Genomic DNA, 15,482 nt, shown 5'->3' with positions numbered 1-15,482 from the left:
ACATGTGAAATCCGGACATATAGTGTACTTTGCGCCACCCCGACCACCGATTCAACGACTCATGCAGCGGCCCCTGCTGACGTCATTTGCCTTGATTAGTCCTACAACATCGCATCCACAGAAGACAGAAACGCTTGGATTTCTAATGCAATTTATAGCAGTTGTCCACTGTGAGGGGCAGTGCCATGGAAAGAACCAGCGAGATTTTGAGGCTGACTTACATATGTGCATGATGCATGATAATCATTTAAGGAAACTCCGTTGACGGAGTGCACTTGCTTGTTTTCCTCGGCGTGGGGCCGTGACCCCCGCGAGTGGGATTTGGCTGCATGGTGTTGCATTCCAGTTGATTCCTTTGAGCCTGGCCTTGGCTCACTCATAAACCTCTGGGGGAAAGAGTGTTGGATTGCGGCACAGTTGTCCATGTGACCTCTGAAATGCCGCTTATGGAGAAACATTGAGGGGAAACAATGTGTCAAACTGCATTCCTCATCCATTCTGAATCATTCAGCTTGCTTTTTTGGTTGAATGGTCCGGACCCCCGCGTGCTTCTGGGCTGGGATTCTTTGATGGTAACCTCTCATAACACTCAAGAGGAATTTAAATGAGCCGCATATGAAGCTCAAATTGTCCGGTTTCGCTCCTATGAGATGCATTCTGGGACTAAGAACTGTCAAAGTTGACAAGCGATCCTAATGAATGCATGCAAAGAGCGACGTTTGTCTTGGCTTCTTCCGACTGGATCTGGGGAAAGAGACACGAGGGTTGAAGGCCCACCTTGCTCATCCTCTCCAGGAAACCCGATTCAACCGCCATTCTGTTCATCTATCCTCGGAAGCTGCCGATCCCTCAACCAGTATTCCCCAGGTTCTGTCCAACTGTCGAGAAAAGAACAAAAGGCCTAGCCCGTCGCATCTAAAACATGTCCTTGGTCCTGCATGCTCCGAGACCGCATCGTCTCGCTCTACCTATAGAGGTTTCAATCCTCTCATCCCGCCCCGTAATTTGGCAGCCACGACCTGCGGGCGGACCAATCGGACGATGGCCGTCCAACCTCATTCTCACTCATGCTGCCGTCCACTTATCGTCATCCGGCAGCCGCCTGCGCGCCATACCTGAACCACCCTTGCTCCAAACTCACTTCACATCTGCTTCTGCCAGCTCACCCGAAATTGTCAAAAACACCAAGCTCCAAAAAGTCACGATGTCTCAACCCCCCAAATACCTGTCCGGCGATCCTGCCGCCATTCAGGAATTCCTTGACAAGTTTGACGTGCGCGATTTCCCTCCCCACCCGCTGAGTCATTTGACACCCCCTCAAGACGTAACCACCGTGAGGGGATGAGAGGCTGATCGTGAGATTTGGATGACAGGTCTTTTTGATTGACTGCGATGGTAAACAGACCTTTATGAACCTGGACTAGCAAGTGCTTGGCCCGAATGTAGGCTGACTCGTCTCATCTTTCAAGGCGTTCTCTGGTCTGGTGACCACCTGTTCGATGGCATTCGCGAGACTCTCGCCTTCCTGCGCTCCAAAGGTTGCTCACCACCTTTCTCACCCCCAGTAACCTCAGTTCATCCCAATTATTGAAACCAAGTCTCGGCCCCTAACCACATGATCTTCTTTTCATATCAACAGGCAAGCGAACTGTCTTTGTGACAAACAACTCAACAAAATCCCGCCCCGACTACCACAAGAAGTTTGCCGCCCTCAACATCCCCAGCGAGGTCGAGGATATCTTCGGCTCCGCCTACTCCTCCGCCGTCTACATCTCCCGTATTCTTGAGCTGCCCGCCGACAAGCGCAAAGTCTTCGTTATCGGCGAGGCCGGCATCGAGGCCGAGCTTCGCGCCGAGGGCGTCGACTTCATCGGCGGCACCGACCCGGCCCTTCGCCGCGACATCACGCAAGAAGACTTTGCAAAGATCGCCGACGGTTCCATGTTGGACCCTGAAGTCGGCGTCGTGCTTGCCGGCTTGGATTTCCACATCAACTACCTGAAGCTGTCGTTGGGCTACCAGTACCTCCGCCGCGGAGCCGTATTCCTGGCAACCAACACTGACAGCACGCTGCCCATGTCGCATACCTTCTTCCCCGGCGCCGGCTCAATTTCGATCCCTCTCATCAACATGTCGCAGCAGCAGCCAATCGCGCTGGGTAAGCCGTCGCAGGCGATGATGGATGCCGTCGAGGGCAAGTTCCAACTGAACCGCGAGCGGACGTGCATGATTGGCGACCGTCTCGACACCGACATCAAGTTCGGTAGAGAGGGTAAGCTGGGCGGTACGTTGGCCGTGCTGACTGGCGTGCATAAGAAGGAGGACTGGGAGAAGGAGGGCGCTGCCGCTGTGCCGGCCTACTACGTCGACAGCCTTGCCAGCTTGAACCTCGATGCATGAGCCGCGTTTTGCAAAGTGTTCAACCAAGATTTACGAATGAATTCTTTCTATGGAAAGAGGAATAAACGCTAGAAACTCCGTCACGACTCCTAGAACTAGAACTATTCTTAGAAGTGTACACAGATGCATTCGCTCTACTTTCATGCCACACAATGCATCTCCCACGTTGTTGTGGCTTTATCGATAGAATGCAGATACCATGCTCACGTAGTCTCAGATTCGACGCGAATCTTATCTACATGTCCTTCTTGCCCTGTCGCTTGGCTAGCTCGCTTGTCCTGATGACCTTTGGCTGGGGCTTCCGGTAACCCCAGAACGACGAGGGCATAAACATGCCGACCTGCTTCTGGTACTCACTGTACTCGGAATATTTGCCCGAGGTAATCAACTCGGTGAGCCAGGTTGAGCCCTGAAACAACATAATGAGGAACGCGGAGCCGGCGAAGGTGTAGCTGTACAGCACCTTTGTGGCGTAGCAGCTCCACTGGTAGAGTACAAACCAGATCATCTGCTCGGCGAAGAAATTGGGGTGGCGGCTGTACGCCCACATGCCGCTCGTGACGAAGCCACGATCGAGATCTTCTTGCGCCCAGCCGCGGGGCACTTTCCTATCTTTCAGGTACGAGTGTTTGGCTGTCTGGTAGTCCCATTGTTGGCCGTCGGAGATGAACTCGCTCAGAACGAGACCAACCAAGATGGAGAAAAAAGACCAATCCGCGGCGGAGACCTCCGGTTCGAGGCGGCTGGCAAGAAGGATGGAGTAGGCCGGCGCTGCAGAGAAGGCGCATAGGAGAATGGACTGAATGAAGGAAATGAAGGTTACGTTGAAGATAAAGAAGACCCAGCCTGGGACATATTTACGGACAATTTCCCTGCGTACGTAGGTCAGATATGTCAGTTCCATAAGCTATCCGGATAAAGTATACCTACCATCTGTAGTCTTCACTCCCTCGCTCATATCCGCCCTTGCGCCAGTAGTTGAATGTCAATCGGGCCTGAATAAACACACTTTGTCAGCTGCCAAGCTTTCCGAACCGTGAGACAACGAGGACACCTTACACTCCAGAGAGTAGTCGCGGCAGCGGCCAATGCCAGCCTCTGTGCAGGAACACCATTGAAGTGAGCCCAGGCAGTCATGTGAAGAATATACCAGTTGGGTAGAAGACTCCAGAGCCTGTCAATCTGGGAATAGTTCTTGTGATACTCAGACACACCAAGCGCGACGAAGCCGATGATGAGGGAGAAGAAGAACGCGAAGATGAGGGGGTTCGTCTCGAGGTAAATCTGAGGAAGAGACTGAGGGCTCGCGGCGATTCGGCGCGGAAGATCGAGGAGCTGTGGGATGAAAGGCTCAGCAGCCTTGGACCAGTCTGAGCAGTCCTCGAGGGATTTGATTGCTGGTAGCGCCATTGTTTTCGGTTGGATCAAGATCAATGTATGGGTTATTTACAGTATTGCGTTCGTATACCTGCAACAAGGCAATGCAACTATAGACTGAACACGCAGCACAGCGTTGGCTTAGTGAGTGGTGATGCTTTTTGATGAAGAGCTGTGGTGGGTTGACCCGTGGTAGCCGTGGGGTGCTGCAAACAAAGCGTCATAGACCCATAATATGGGTTACTCTAAAGAGAGAGCTCCCACGTTGGGGAAGGCGCAGGGATCGTCGGGCTTTTCAACCACCGAAGGCCCGTTCGCTAAAGAGGTTAGGACTCAAGTTGCCCAAGTTTCTTCATGTAACCGCAGTTTGGAAACGTAGTCCGACATCTTCGTCCAACCTTTCACAATTTTTTCAGGTGTATCGATTGAACTACAGTATTTTCTAGCGTTGATTCACGTGCTGGTGTTGTAGTGTACTATTTGGCGATACGGTGGACCTGAATCGATCGAATGCTTACGTCAGTTTTGTCCCTGCAGATGCTGGACGAGATCGCCAGTCAGCGGCTAGGCCACCTCTCCGAGCTGAAAATACGGCGCGGCTCACTGCTAGGGAGCTCCAATGAAATCGGCAGCCCCGCTGTGGGGTTTTGCTCTAGGCGAGCAAAGCTCAACCTCCAAACAAAACTTCACTGCAGCCTGAACACGTCAAATTTTGACACAAGCAGTGCCACGCGAGTTTATCAAAAAGAAAAAGGATACGGAAGCTTTCTATCTTGTTAAAGGAATTTGGACTTTCTGTTCGAGGACCTATACTCAGGCTCGAGGATTCTAAAAACTAGGCCTGCATCCGCTGCAGTCGTGATAGAAGGAAAGCTTGACGCGCATGCCTCTGCGTACCTTTCCCTAAAGCAAAGTCGCGGCAACATGTTCCTTCTTACGCAACAATAACACCTGCCGTACTTGCGTAAATCAGGAGTCTTACGAATTCTGTCACACACTCCATCCCATTCTTGTAAACACTGTTCTCCCTGTGAGAAGAAAAGATGAAGGTGCTCTGCGTTGCGGAGAAGCCGTCCATCTCCAAGGCCGTTGCTGGCCATTTGGCAGGACGAAACCCTGATGTTGTGAGTGTTTAGAAAAGAAATAGAGGCTCAAATCAGAGCTAATGACATACAGCACAATACGCGCTCGCAATACATAAAGAACTACGGCTTCGAGTTTGATTTTGGCCCGCCATGGAATGCTTGCAGCGTCACCATGACAGCAGTCCTCGGCCATCTGACCGGGCTGGACTTCACCGCAGAAAACAAGAACTGGTCACATCCTCCACCAGAGAGCCTTTTCACTGCGCCTGTAGTGACAGTGGTACCTCAGGTCCGTCTGAATCCCCTGTTGCCAAGACTCGACTTCTCGCGGCTGCTGACCTGTGCAGGACAAGAAAACTGTGGCAGAGAATATTGAGCGCCAGGCTCGGTACTGTCAGTTGCTCATCATCTGGACGGATTGTGATCGTGAGGGAGAACATATCGGAAAGGAGATAGTCAACGCCGCTAGGAAAGGCAACGCAGGGATCCAGGTTAAGCGCGCGAATTTCAGCAACATTGAGCGAGCGTACGCTGCCCTCATATCTTCCTTTTTAAAGACTCTACTAATGTCAAACAGACACATCCTTTCGGCTGCGCGTCGCCTCACAGACCTGGACCAGAAGCAAGTCGATGCCGTGGATGCAAGAATCGAGCTTGACTTGAGAATCGGATATGCTTTCACTCGATTCTTGACCATCAGTCTCCGACCCCTTGGAGGCGCGTTGCAAGAAAGGACGATCAGCTATGGTAGGGTCAATCGCTCTCACATACTGCGTTTTTAAACTAACAAAACAGGCTCCTGTCAGTTTCCGACGCTAGGGTTTGTTGTTGACCGTTACTTTCGAGTCCAAAACTTCGTGTCCGAACCGTTCTGGAGCATCAAGGTCATGCATTCTCGCGAAGGGAAGAAAGCCAATTTCAGTTGGTCTCGGAACCGGCTCTTCGATCGGATGTCTGTTGTTATTCTCTACGAGCGTTCCATCAAAGCGAAGAAGGCCAAGGTTACCAAAGTCCAGGAGAAACCGACAAGGAAGTGGAAGCCCTTACCGTTGACCACCGTTGAACTGCAAAAGGCAGCAACTCGCCTGCTGCGCATGAGCGGTCAACAGGCAATGACTGTGGCGGAAAATCTCTACAACAAGGGTTTCATTAGCTATCCTAGAACCGAGACAGATCGCTTTGACAAGGGGATGGACTTGAAGGCTTTGATCAGGAAACAAACACCGCATGAAAGATGGGGTCAGTATGCCCAAGGTCTTTTGGACGGAAATTTCAGCCAACCGCGCGAGGGGCGACACGACGACAAGGCACATCCTCCTATCCACCCAGTCACTTTCGCTGCTCCAACTGTACTCGACCCGAACGAGAAGCAACTTTACGAGTACGTGGTACGACGATTCTTAGCTTGCTGCTCCGAAGATGCCAAGGGCATGGCAACGGATATTGAAATCCTCTATGGAGAGGAGACATTTCACACCCGTGGCTTACATGTACTGGAGCGCAACTATTTGGATGTCTTTGTCTACGAGAAATGGAACGACTCGGCCGAGTTGCCCAAGTATACGGAGGGTGAGACGTTCCAGCCTACAGAGGCCATGATGACAGACGGGAAGACAAGTCCTCCTGGATATCTTACAGAAGCAGATCTTATTGCGCTTATGGACGCCAACGGAATCGGAACGGACGCAACAATGGCAGAGCATATCCAGAAGATTCAAGATAGAGAGTATGTTCAGTTGGCCGACGGCGGTCAACGTGGCCAGGATAACGACGGCAATAGTGACCAGGATGAACCTCCATCACCACCAGCAAGAGGTGGCCGAGGCGGACGCGGCAATCGCGGAGGACGCGGGAGAGGAGGTCGCGGCGCGTCCTCGGCGGGACGGAGAACTCTCAAGGTCTTTATCCCGACACAACTGGGCGTGGCACTTATCACGGGGTTTGATCGCATGGAGTTCGAAACAAGTCTGGGTAAGCCCTTCCTCCGCAAAGAAATGGAGAATAAGATGAAGGCAATATGTGACGGGCGTATGACCAAGGAAGCCGTCCTACGCGAAAGTCTGGGCCAGTACCGGCAAGTATTTCGTGACTCTCAAGAGCGGCTCAACGTACTCAAAGCAGTAAGCAAAGGCCCCCATCCCTGATGCGTCCACGAGGGCTAACTTTACTAGGCGTGTCGCGAATACATGTCCCTCCGCGATTGAGTGCGGCATGAGCTTTCACGATGATGATAAGGGCTCAGCCCTGGTGGTATGCGAGACGTCAAGGCGCCTAGGCGAAGTGGGATAATCCCGAATGATGTCGTTGCTGAAGCAAGGCCCCATACGTACAAGGACCACGGTGCGAGGATACTGCTATCAATCGTGTCCACAGAAGTCCAAACGTGGGTGTGACGACTGGCACAATGGGAGCCTCAAGTTCCGAAAACCGGCGCCGTCACTAGTTCAACCATCTGCGCGACATAACTGAAGGTTCAGACGTTTGGCGGCTATGGACAACAGACTGGTGGTCTTGGTCAACCGGCTAGTCGGGACCAGGCGAATAACGGAAGAGGTCGGAGAGGCGCAGGTCAGAGGGTGTGATGAACCCCGCCACGATATCTTGGACAAGAAGCGGGGTGAGTACTGGAGATGCAGCTACTGCAGCGACTGCAGTGGTGCCGCCAAAAGTAGGAGGGGATCACCCGGAAAGAATTCGGGCCAAAGGCGGAGGATTTTCCTGGGATCTGAAGCCGAAAGATGCAGAAGAGGAGAGCGGCGGGCGGGTGAGTACCCACAGACTCCCGAGGTGAATAACAGAGGGCAGCAACGGGAGAGGGGCGGCTGGAGGAGCTTGGGAGCCCAAAGTCTCCAAGATGCAGCATGTCACAACGTGGGGTTTCGTAAGTGGATGAGTGACGAACACGGCTCGCTATCAAGGCCGGTGATTCGATGACAGCATCGACCGAGCTACCTCATCAACAGCAGTGAAGGAAAGGTAAACAAGTGCCCACAAAGATAACTGACGAGCACACGAGGGTACCACTGGGGACGGGGACGGGGACGGTAACGGTACGTGAAGGAAATGGAAACGGCCTCGTTCTTCTTTGTCACTTCTGGTCGATCGCGTTTCTTCAGGAACGAAGTAAGGTTGTGGGCGGCTGGCGCCTCGGGTTATTTGGGGCGTGATACCTTTCTTTCACGGTTTGGGTGGTAGACCAATCAGAAGCGAGGCTGAGCGCAACGTGATGGTTGCGCTCGACAGCGTGCGACGTGGAGGGTTGCGCGAATTCTGGGGAGACCTGAGTCGGATACTCTTTGTAATTCCAGGCTCAAGCATGCTGCAGCCAACGATTTCGAGAAGAACGAGACATACAGGAACACGGACACACGGGGTGGCTGGTTTGACCCGCGATCTCCATTGGGATTCCACTACATGATTTCCTGTCAGTCATTTCAAGGCAAGGTGCCAATGGCAGCGGATACGATACGATGCGATGCACATCAGCATCAACATCAGCATCAGCACGCATCCATCAGCATGAAAACGAGGGAGGGGGTAGGCTCTTGTTCTCTTAAACTACAGTAGCTAGGAGGAAGGGGTGTGTGGAATGCGCGCTGGAATCGGATCAGATGAGATGCGATGTAGGATCCGAGGCGTGGCCTATGGATGGACGGATTTGATGGAGGGGGCGGCGATTGCTGAAGAAGGTCGTCAGCTAGCAACCATGGCCTAAAAGAAGGGCAGGCTGGTTACTGTAGGACAGTGGATCGGGCAACTTGGTGAGAGGGCGCCTCAGCCGATTCTGGGCAATCTACTGATAACAATAGGTGTTGAGAGAGATACGGGCGTACATAGTAGCTTATCTACCCCATTCAAGGCAAGTGTACCTGCCGCCAAAAAAAAAAGTTGCTGACATTACTGGCCATGTGTGCGCGCGTGTGTGTGTGTTGTGTGGGCGTAGAGATATTGTGCGCTTCCAGTTTTGTGTATCTTTACAGTGGAGTGCGAGGGTAGGGCGAGACGTACAGCCAGGTACTTTGACGATACGTATCTGTCAACGGCGCAAACTTAATAAGTGCGATGGGTTAGTTCCGGCCCCATACTTGGATTCCCAGACCACGCCCGCGCCTGGGGTGAGTCTAGATCCCCTTGCCTTGCCTTACCTCACGTTGCTCACCCCACAGGCATGTACACAGTGTGTCGCAAACGAGACCCCCCCCCTTCCCCCAAAACTCTAGGCTCGCCGTGCTTTGAGCCTTTGATTCCATTTCCGGACGGAGATTCATTTGTGTGCTTGAAGGCTGGCTGAGTGAGTCCCTTTTTGTCTCTATGTGTCTCTATGTGGGTATCAGTCAAACAAACCTGAGCCAGCATCTCTTTTGATCTAATGTATGCATGTATGTATATGTGTGTAAGCTGTTACTCCAAAGATATTCGTCCATCTTTTGGGGTATATTTCCAGCTGGTTGATCACTGATGAGTAAGGGGAAAAGGTGACACGATAACTAACAACCCCCCTTGGTTTTTTCTTCTTCTTTCTTTTTCAACATCTTGACATGTTATCAAACCCTTGTTTGTTGCTGCTCCTTGACGCCTGAAAATGTCCGTCATTGAATGCGTTTTTGATTAGGGTAGGTCACGATACACACACACACACACACACACACACACACACACACACAAACCACTTTTCGTGTCAAACAATTCCACATCGTAACACTTTCGCAACTGCTTCCCAGCAACAACCCACGTCCTCCAAACAATCCACATGGCGGAGCTCATAGGTCGTCGCGGATTGTCCCCAACTTGCCGGCCACCGGTCGTCGTGGTCTCCATTTTACGGGTCCTCTCTCTCTGTGTCTCCTCAGCTTAATACTGACCGCCGCAGGTAGTCTTAAAGTACCTTACCCATGGCCCATGGCGGCATGGCTCATGGGTATTGAAGCCCGCGCGACGTGTGCCCATGTGCCCACATCGCGGTGTAAGGTAGTGTGCCCCCCCCCCCCCCCCCCCCCCCCCCCCGTGGCCAGCTGGGTCGCTGAAACGAAGTTCCCACTCGTTGCTTTCCCCGGACTGCCGATAGGGTCAATAGAAGGAACAACAGTTTTCTGGGACGGGGGGAACACCACCCGTGGGCTTCCGTAATTGCGGTTACCCACTCATGATTTTCGGCTAAGAAGGGAACTTCTAGGCCCTTTGCTCTTTCGGTCTGTCGGGGTCCCCCCTCTTTATCCAAGGATGAGGTAAGGTGAACCTCTACTATGTAGTAAGTTAAGAAAATAAAACGGCCGGACTCCAGAGTAGCACGCATCGAAAAAGGACGGGTTGCGGGTGACAGACTTGCAGTAGCATGATGACTCTTCCCTGTAAAGCATGGTTTCGACGAAACTCCAAAATAAAATCGTTCATCTCTTTAGGAAAACTTCTTAGGGCAAAGAGTCATCATGGGACCTAGCGAAACTTAGGTGTTCCAGCGATGCCCCCGACATGGAACCGTCCATGGCATTAACTCTTTCAACCACCGCATGTAGGCACGCGGCTGCCGAGAGTTGTAAAGCTTACCAATCTGTCGGAGATGGCAGAGAAGCCAAGGCACAGGAAAGAAGGCTGTGAAACTTTCATCCTTGGGTTGACACGACTCCTGCCCTTCCAACCCCCTTTACTACGTAGTATGCCAGAGTTCCCTAAAATGTCCTGTTTCCATTTTCAGTTTCCTCCCCCCTTCCCGTGACTCCACCGTCGATAACACAAACTCGATTCATGAACAAACTTCATTTCTACTACGTCGATCAAAACACCCCTTGAATGGTGTTTTGCTTTTTTTTTTTTTTTTTTTTTTTTTTGGTCGTCTTATGATATAGTAGGGTTGGAAACCCCCAAGCTTATTATACAAATCGCACACACACACCCACCCACAACGACGCCAATATCATATGTCCAAGGAAACCATCGTCGTTGTCAGTCATTTCCAATGTTCGTACCCGCTCCCTTTGTCGGTCAACCCATGTCCCGTGACCCGTCCATCAGGGCGCCCTGGTCCGCTAGCCAGCAACACCCCCACCCCTTGTCCAAGCATGCTAAAGTAGAGACGTAACCGCGGTCCTGGTCCAGAGGTCAGGTCAAGCAAGCAAGCAAGCATCTGCTGCTTTCCAGCGGGGAGTAACAAAGTGTTTCCGCGCGCGCAGGACCGCCGGTGTCTGAAGCTACTGCCGCAGCTGATGCTACTGGGTATTCACTCTCTATTTCTCACTCACGCACACTCCTACAGCTCTCCACTTGGCTTGGGGGCAAGGGGGCCGCTCAAGCTGGAGAATGCGACAGTGTCGTCATCAATCGCCGACACACTTCTTTTCATCGTGGTTCATTTTCCCAGACCGCGCGCCGGCCGGCCGGTTGACCAGGGACCTTGTAAACAACCAGGGCAACGAAGACCTCTCAAATCACACTCTCTCCTTGTAAATTTTTTGTTATTTTTATTTTGGTACGTGTTGCAAATTTGGTCCAAAATTTTGAAATTTGCGAATTTACTGTTGCAAAAGGGGCAGACAGAAGAAAATGAAAAAGCTTTGATCAACTAGAAGATCGAGATTTCTCGTCAATGAAATTTTTCTTTCTTGTCTCCTTCTTTGGCGAGATGAGAAATTTCTCAGAACAAGAAAATAAACCACACCCCCCTTTCACTCTGTGCCCAGAGGAATGAAGGAACCCCGAAAGAAGAAAAAGCAATGATGGGCCTCACCCCAAAATGAAAGACCTGGCTGCGTCTATAGGACGGTCAGCAGCAGCAAAGATGAAAATCAATAGTAAAAAGAACAAAAAAAACAAAAAGGGCAGGGGTGGCTCAATGAACCGGCCGTCCGGCACTGCAATTTCGTGCAGAAACCATCTGTGTGTCCGTGTCAATCAAGGCAGGCGCAGTTTCTCTTTCTTCATGTCCGTCCCCGTCCACCCCTTTCCATGAGCATTTCCAGGCGGATATGTCTTAGACAACATTGAGCGGGATGAAGGGGACTCGCTCGTCATAATCCATTCCCGGCCTCTTTTCTCCTTTGCATGAGGCATTTCGCACACATTACACAGACCAAAAAAAACCCCAAAAAAAAAAAAAAAAGCCCCCCCAACCAACTACGTAGATACACAAGAACCAAGGAATCGAATAGACCAAAGTTTTAGAGTCTAGATCACCTGCAAACTTGGTCCTAAGACTTTCCAACACTTTCTAGACAAATGCGAAAAGAATGCGCGACATGTCCTCGCAAAGGCCAACTGCATACACCCATTTCAACGCGCCGTCTCTATTTCAAGGCGTGGCTAGACAGACACACGCACACACACTGTGAGATGATGCCTGGACCTTGTCACCATCAGCTTAGCTATTCCCGTCCACTTTGGACTCATCATTCTCACACTACTACTATGTAGGGGGCCAAGGCCACCACTGTCCAAGCACACAGGCTTACTCCCCTTAAAGAGAGGGGAGGGGTGGCCCTAAAAGTCAGCTGCACCTACTCCTTGCTGGGGACTCCTTTTTTACTATGTATGGTGGTCGGGACAGGGATAGCCACTTCTCGGTCTCTCTCTCTCTTCCTCAGTCGCAGCCACAGATTGTCACCACCTGGCCACCAATGCCTCGATACCCGTGGTCAACTCACACGCCCTGGGTGCCTGCTTTTTGTCTACCTTTTGCTTTGCTTGCCCAGCGACGCGCTCTTTGTTCGGCCTTTTCGCTGATGCCCGTCTTGCCTGGCCCTGTTGGTTTGGGTGATTTCGGTGCTTGCTGCAGCCTGGGGCTTGCGCCTTAGAGTCACCTCATTGCCAGGAAAGTACGAGCCAAGCTGCACTGCAGCACTTGTGTACAGCGTCCTCGGTTGACGTATCGCACCTCCTCTTCTCTTCCTGAGTAGGTAGGTCTTCCCAGACCTCTCTGCCTTGTCACTATAGTAGACTACCCAGTACTCAAGCGGAGTCAGTAGGTACGCCTTAGATACCTCCATCCCGGCTCTGCCCTGGGTTGCATCCGTCCGGTGCCGTGGGTACCTCTCCCCCCCGCCGCCGTCTCTTCTGGTGCCCCAGGTCTCGTCATGTACCCCAAGTACCTCATCTCTCCAGATGTACCTCGTCTGTCCTGTCGCAAATGGTGTGTGTGTGGTAAGTGTGTGTGTGTGTCGCTCTCTTGCAGTCATCCATTGTCAGTCTGTCACTCGTTGCTCTCCCATCCGTATCCGTTGCCGTTCCTTTACTTTAGCCCTGCCATCGCCTCTTCTCACCCTCCCACTCCTTTCCTTTCCCTTCTTCTTTCTTTAACGCAAAAACAACACCACAAGGAATCATACAATCATACTGACGAGATTCTCTTGTCACAGTCAAGATAATCGCAACAGCTCTGCCAGCCTTGATCTGCCATAGTCATTAGCCGACCAGTCGACCCTTTGCCTACCCGCAAAGTTCCACACTTGCACGCATCCCTTCCGCTTCTAGCAGTACGTCAACATTAACCCTACCACCCGTCATCCTATCCCCCCCCTGGTGACTCAACACCACCACCGAAATATCACCACATTTTGCCCCTCGTGTGGTCTCCCTCCCCAAACATTTGTCGCATCGCCTTCGTTGCCTGCTGGTCCGCCTCAGAAACTATTACTTTCATTTACTGACTGTCGCAGACACGTCTAGAAGCATCAGACACGTCTAAACGACATCATGGCGACCATGGCAGCTGCTGCTCGCGATATCCACCAGGCCTCCGACATGAGCCGAGACAACTTAACTGTTGTAGCGGCTCGGAGTGTCCCTGCGACGACTGTGACACGATCTCAAGCCCTCCCCACCCCTCCAAACTCCATCTCTCCCGCCCTGCCACCTCACGGCCTCAAGGCCCAACTCCAGAAGGCCAAGCTCGAGCCTATAGATTCAGACTTGGACCTGCATGACAGCGAGGCCCGGCGAGAGGCGTCGCGATCGCCCTCGTTTGACACCACAGGTTCTATCAGTACCACCCTGCTGGCTAAGCATCACCTCCCAGAGATCCTCCTCAACCACGGCCCTCTGGCCATCCGCCACATCATGGGCTACCTGACAACGTCGGTGCCGGGTTTCGCAGGAATCCCCCCGACAAAGGCGCGCCGGTTGGTGGTTGGAGCCCTGGAGGGTCGCGGAGGTGAGGGTGGCGGAGTAGACGGTGATGTAGAGTTTGAAAAGGTGGGCTGGGGACGATGGGATGCCCGGCGGCGCGGCCAGCCAGCGCGGACTTCACCTCCCGCAGACTACCGCTCCGGCATTCCTATTACCAAGAACGGCGGGCGCTCTCGCCTGAACGTAGCCTCCTCCAGTAACGGCGACGACTCCATCGTCTTCTCCCATGACGATCGGGACGCCATGATGATGGAGAACGAAGCGGACAAGATGTCCCTGGATGGCTCGGCATCCGCCTCCTGCTCCGAGGCTCCGGATGATGACGACATCGACATGAACGATGATCCCGAGGACGCCACCGATGACGAGGACTGGGCCGCCATGGGAGCTGCTGCTCTCCGCGCCGAGTCCTATTCCAACGCCGCTGCGCAGTCGGTCGGACGCAGCTTCCTCTCCAACGGTGTATATACTTCTGGAGGTCTGCGATCCGTCTCGACCGGCATGGCCCGTTCGCATCAACCTTTGCCCTTCGACTTCTCGGCGCTGGGGGCCACGTCTGACGCTCAAGAGCGTGAGGCGGTTGAGGCTCTCCTGCGACTGGGTTCTGTATAATACCACTTTTGCATAGCACGGCGTTGGGGATGGGAATTACGCTGTGCTGTCGGTCTATTTTGACTGATGAAGAAAGAAAAGCATCATCCCCCTTTTTTGATTGGGTTCGGATTGGTTGGGCCGGGTTGGCTGGGCCAAGGATCCCGTGTCATGACTTTTGTGATGGAGCCGGCGCGCTCTGCTTCACAACTCACCTCTCTCCTTTTGACACGGTGGTTCTACATTTTTCTGGGTTCGGCGTCCTGGCATTGAAACGACAAACCACGCCCTCGCGCGAAGGGCAATCATTGTGGCATTGGGCACCACTTTGCATTATGATCACGGCTCTATTGGAGGATACCCCTACACATACTTCTGTCGACATGTGACAGATTACGACATTTGGCCAGCTGGCCATTTGGGACATTCATCGTCTTTACTTCCGGAACCTGGTGTCTCGTCCTGGTAATCACATGAGCAGACGCCGACGCAGCAAGACCAACACCTGCGGCTTTTGGCGTCCTCGATCGGTTGCCATCCGACACGGATGCTGGGCGGAGTGAGGCCCGATGACAGGTTGGACAAGGCTGGCCTGACACCACTGCTCCCACTTCGTTTCTCTCCCATTCATGCGTATACCTCATTTTGCACATACCCTTTGTTTTGTTTTTTTTATTACATCTGCATTTCCCCACTTCAACAACTGTGGAGGAACACAACACATCTAGGCTGGACGAGCTTCACCTCGCCAGCCGCTGCATTACGCCCTTCTCGTTCACCTATTTAATACCACGGGGGTTGAAGAAGACATTATGGATAACCATGTCACCATGGCACGAAATAAAAGACGCACATTTTGCGTATCGACGGACTGGAAGAGTTAGGAGGCCCACAGGGACCTTTGGCAAACTCTCT

At 52.5% G+C, this 15,482-nt stretch overlaps 5 protein-coding genes across 5 annotated transcripts; 4 read left to right on the top strand and 1 right to left on the bottom strand.

Annotated features, from left to right (window-relative positions):
• Window positions 1-1,204: 1,204 nt before the first annotated feature.
• Window positions 1,205-2,400, top strand: CTRU02_212809 (phosphoglycolate/pyridoxal phosphate phosphatase; the record flags this gene model as incomplete). Its single annotated transcript, XM_036721373.2, has 4 exons — window positions 1,205-1,273; window positions 1,374-1,395; window positions 1,470-1,538; window positions 1,640-2,400. 4 exons carry the CDS (start codon window positions 1,205-1,207, stop codon window positions 2,398-2,400), a joined length of 921 nt encoding a protein of 306 aa, XP_036586542.2.
• A 235-nt stretch (window positions 2,401-2,635) lies between these two features.
• Window positions 2,636-3,810, bottom strand: CTRU02_212808 (DUF1295 domain-containing protein; the record flags this gene model as incomplete). Its single annotated transcript, XM_036721372.1, has 3 exons — window positions 2,636-3,272; window positions 3,331-3,395; window positions 3,460-3,810. The coding sequence occupies 3 exons, from the start codon at window positions 3,808-3,810 to the stop codon at window positions 2,636-2,638; spliced, it is 1,053 nt and encodes a 350-aa protein (XP_036586541.1).
• A 1,010-nt stretch (window positions 3,811-4,820) lies between these two features.
• On the top strand, window positions 4,821-7,066 carry CTRU02_212807 (DNA topoisomerase; the record flags this gene model as incomplete). The annotated part of the gene is made up of 5 exons (XM_070205917.1): window positions 4,821-4,901; window positions 4,954-5,142; window positions 5,210-5,609; window positions 5,658-6,982; window positions 7,034-7,066. The coding sequence occupies 5 exons, from the start codon at window positions 4,821-4,823 to the stop codon at window positions 7,064-7,066; spliced, it is 2,028 nt and encodes a 675-aa protein (XP_070060310.1).
• A 286-nt stretch (window positions 7,067-7,352) lies between these two features.
• Window positions 7,353-7,796, top strand: CTRU02_212806 (uncharacterized protein; the record flags this gene model as incomplete). Its single annotated transcript, XM_070205916.1, has 1 exon — window positions 7,353-7,796. The coding sequence occupies one exon, from the start codon at window positions 7,353-7,355 to the stop codon at window positions 7,794-7,796; it is 444 nt and encodes a 147-aa protein (XP_070060309.1).
• A 5,748-nt stretch (window positions 7,797-13,544) lies between these two features.
• Window positions 13,545-14,588, top strand: CTRU02_212805 (uncharacterized protein; the record flags this gene model as incomplete). Its single annotated transcript, XM_036721370.1, has 1 exon — window positions 13,545-14,588. One exon carries the CDS (start codon window positions 13,545-13,547, stop codon window positions 14,586-14,588), a length of 1,044 nt encoding a protein of 347 aa, XP_036586539.1.
• Between the last annotated feature and the right edge of the window lie 894 nt (window positions 14,589-15,482).

The sequence above is a fragment of the Colletotrichum truncatum genome (assembly GCF_014235925.2).
Source record: "Colletotrichum truncatum strain CMES1059 chromosome Unknown Contig_0009, whole genome shotgun sequence".
In the NCBI taxonomy this organism is placed as follows: domain Eukaryota; kingdom Fungi; phylum Ascomycota; class Sordariomycetes; order Glomerellales; family Glomerellaceae; genus Colletotrichum; species Colletotrichum truncatum.
The sequence above is the reverse complement of the archived record's forward strand: the minus strand, read 5'-3'. Positions and strand labels throughout refer to the sequence as shown.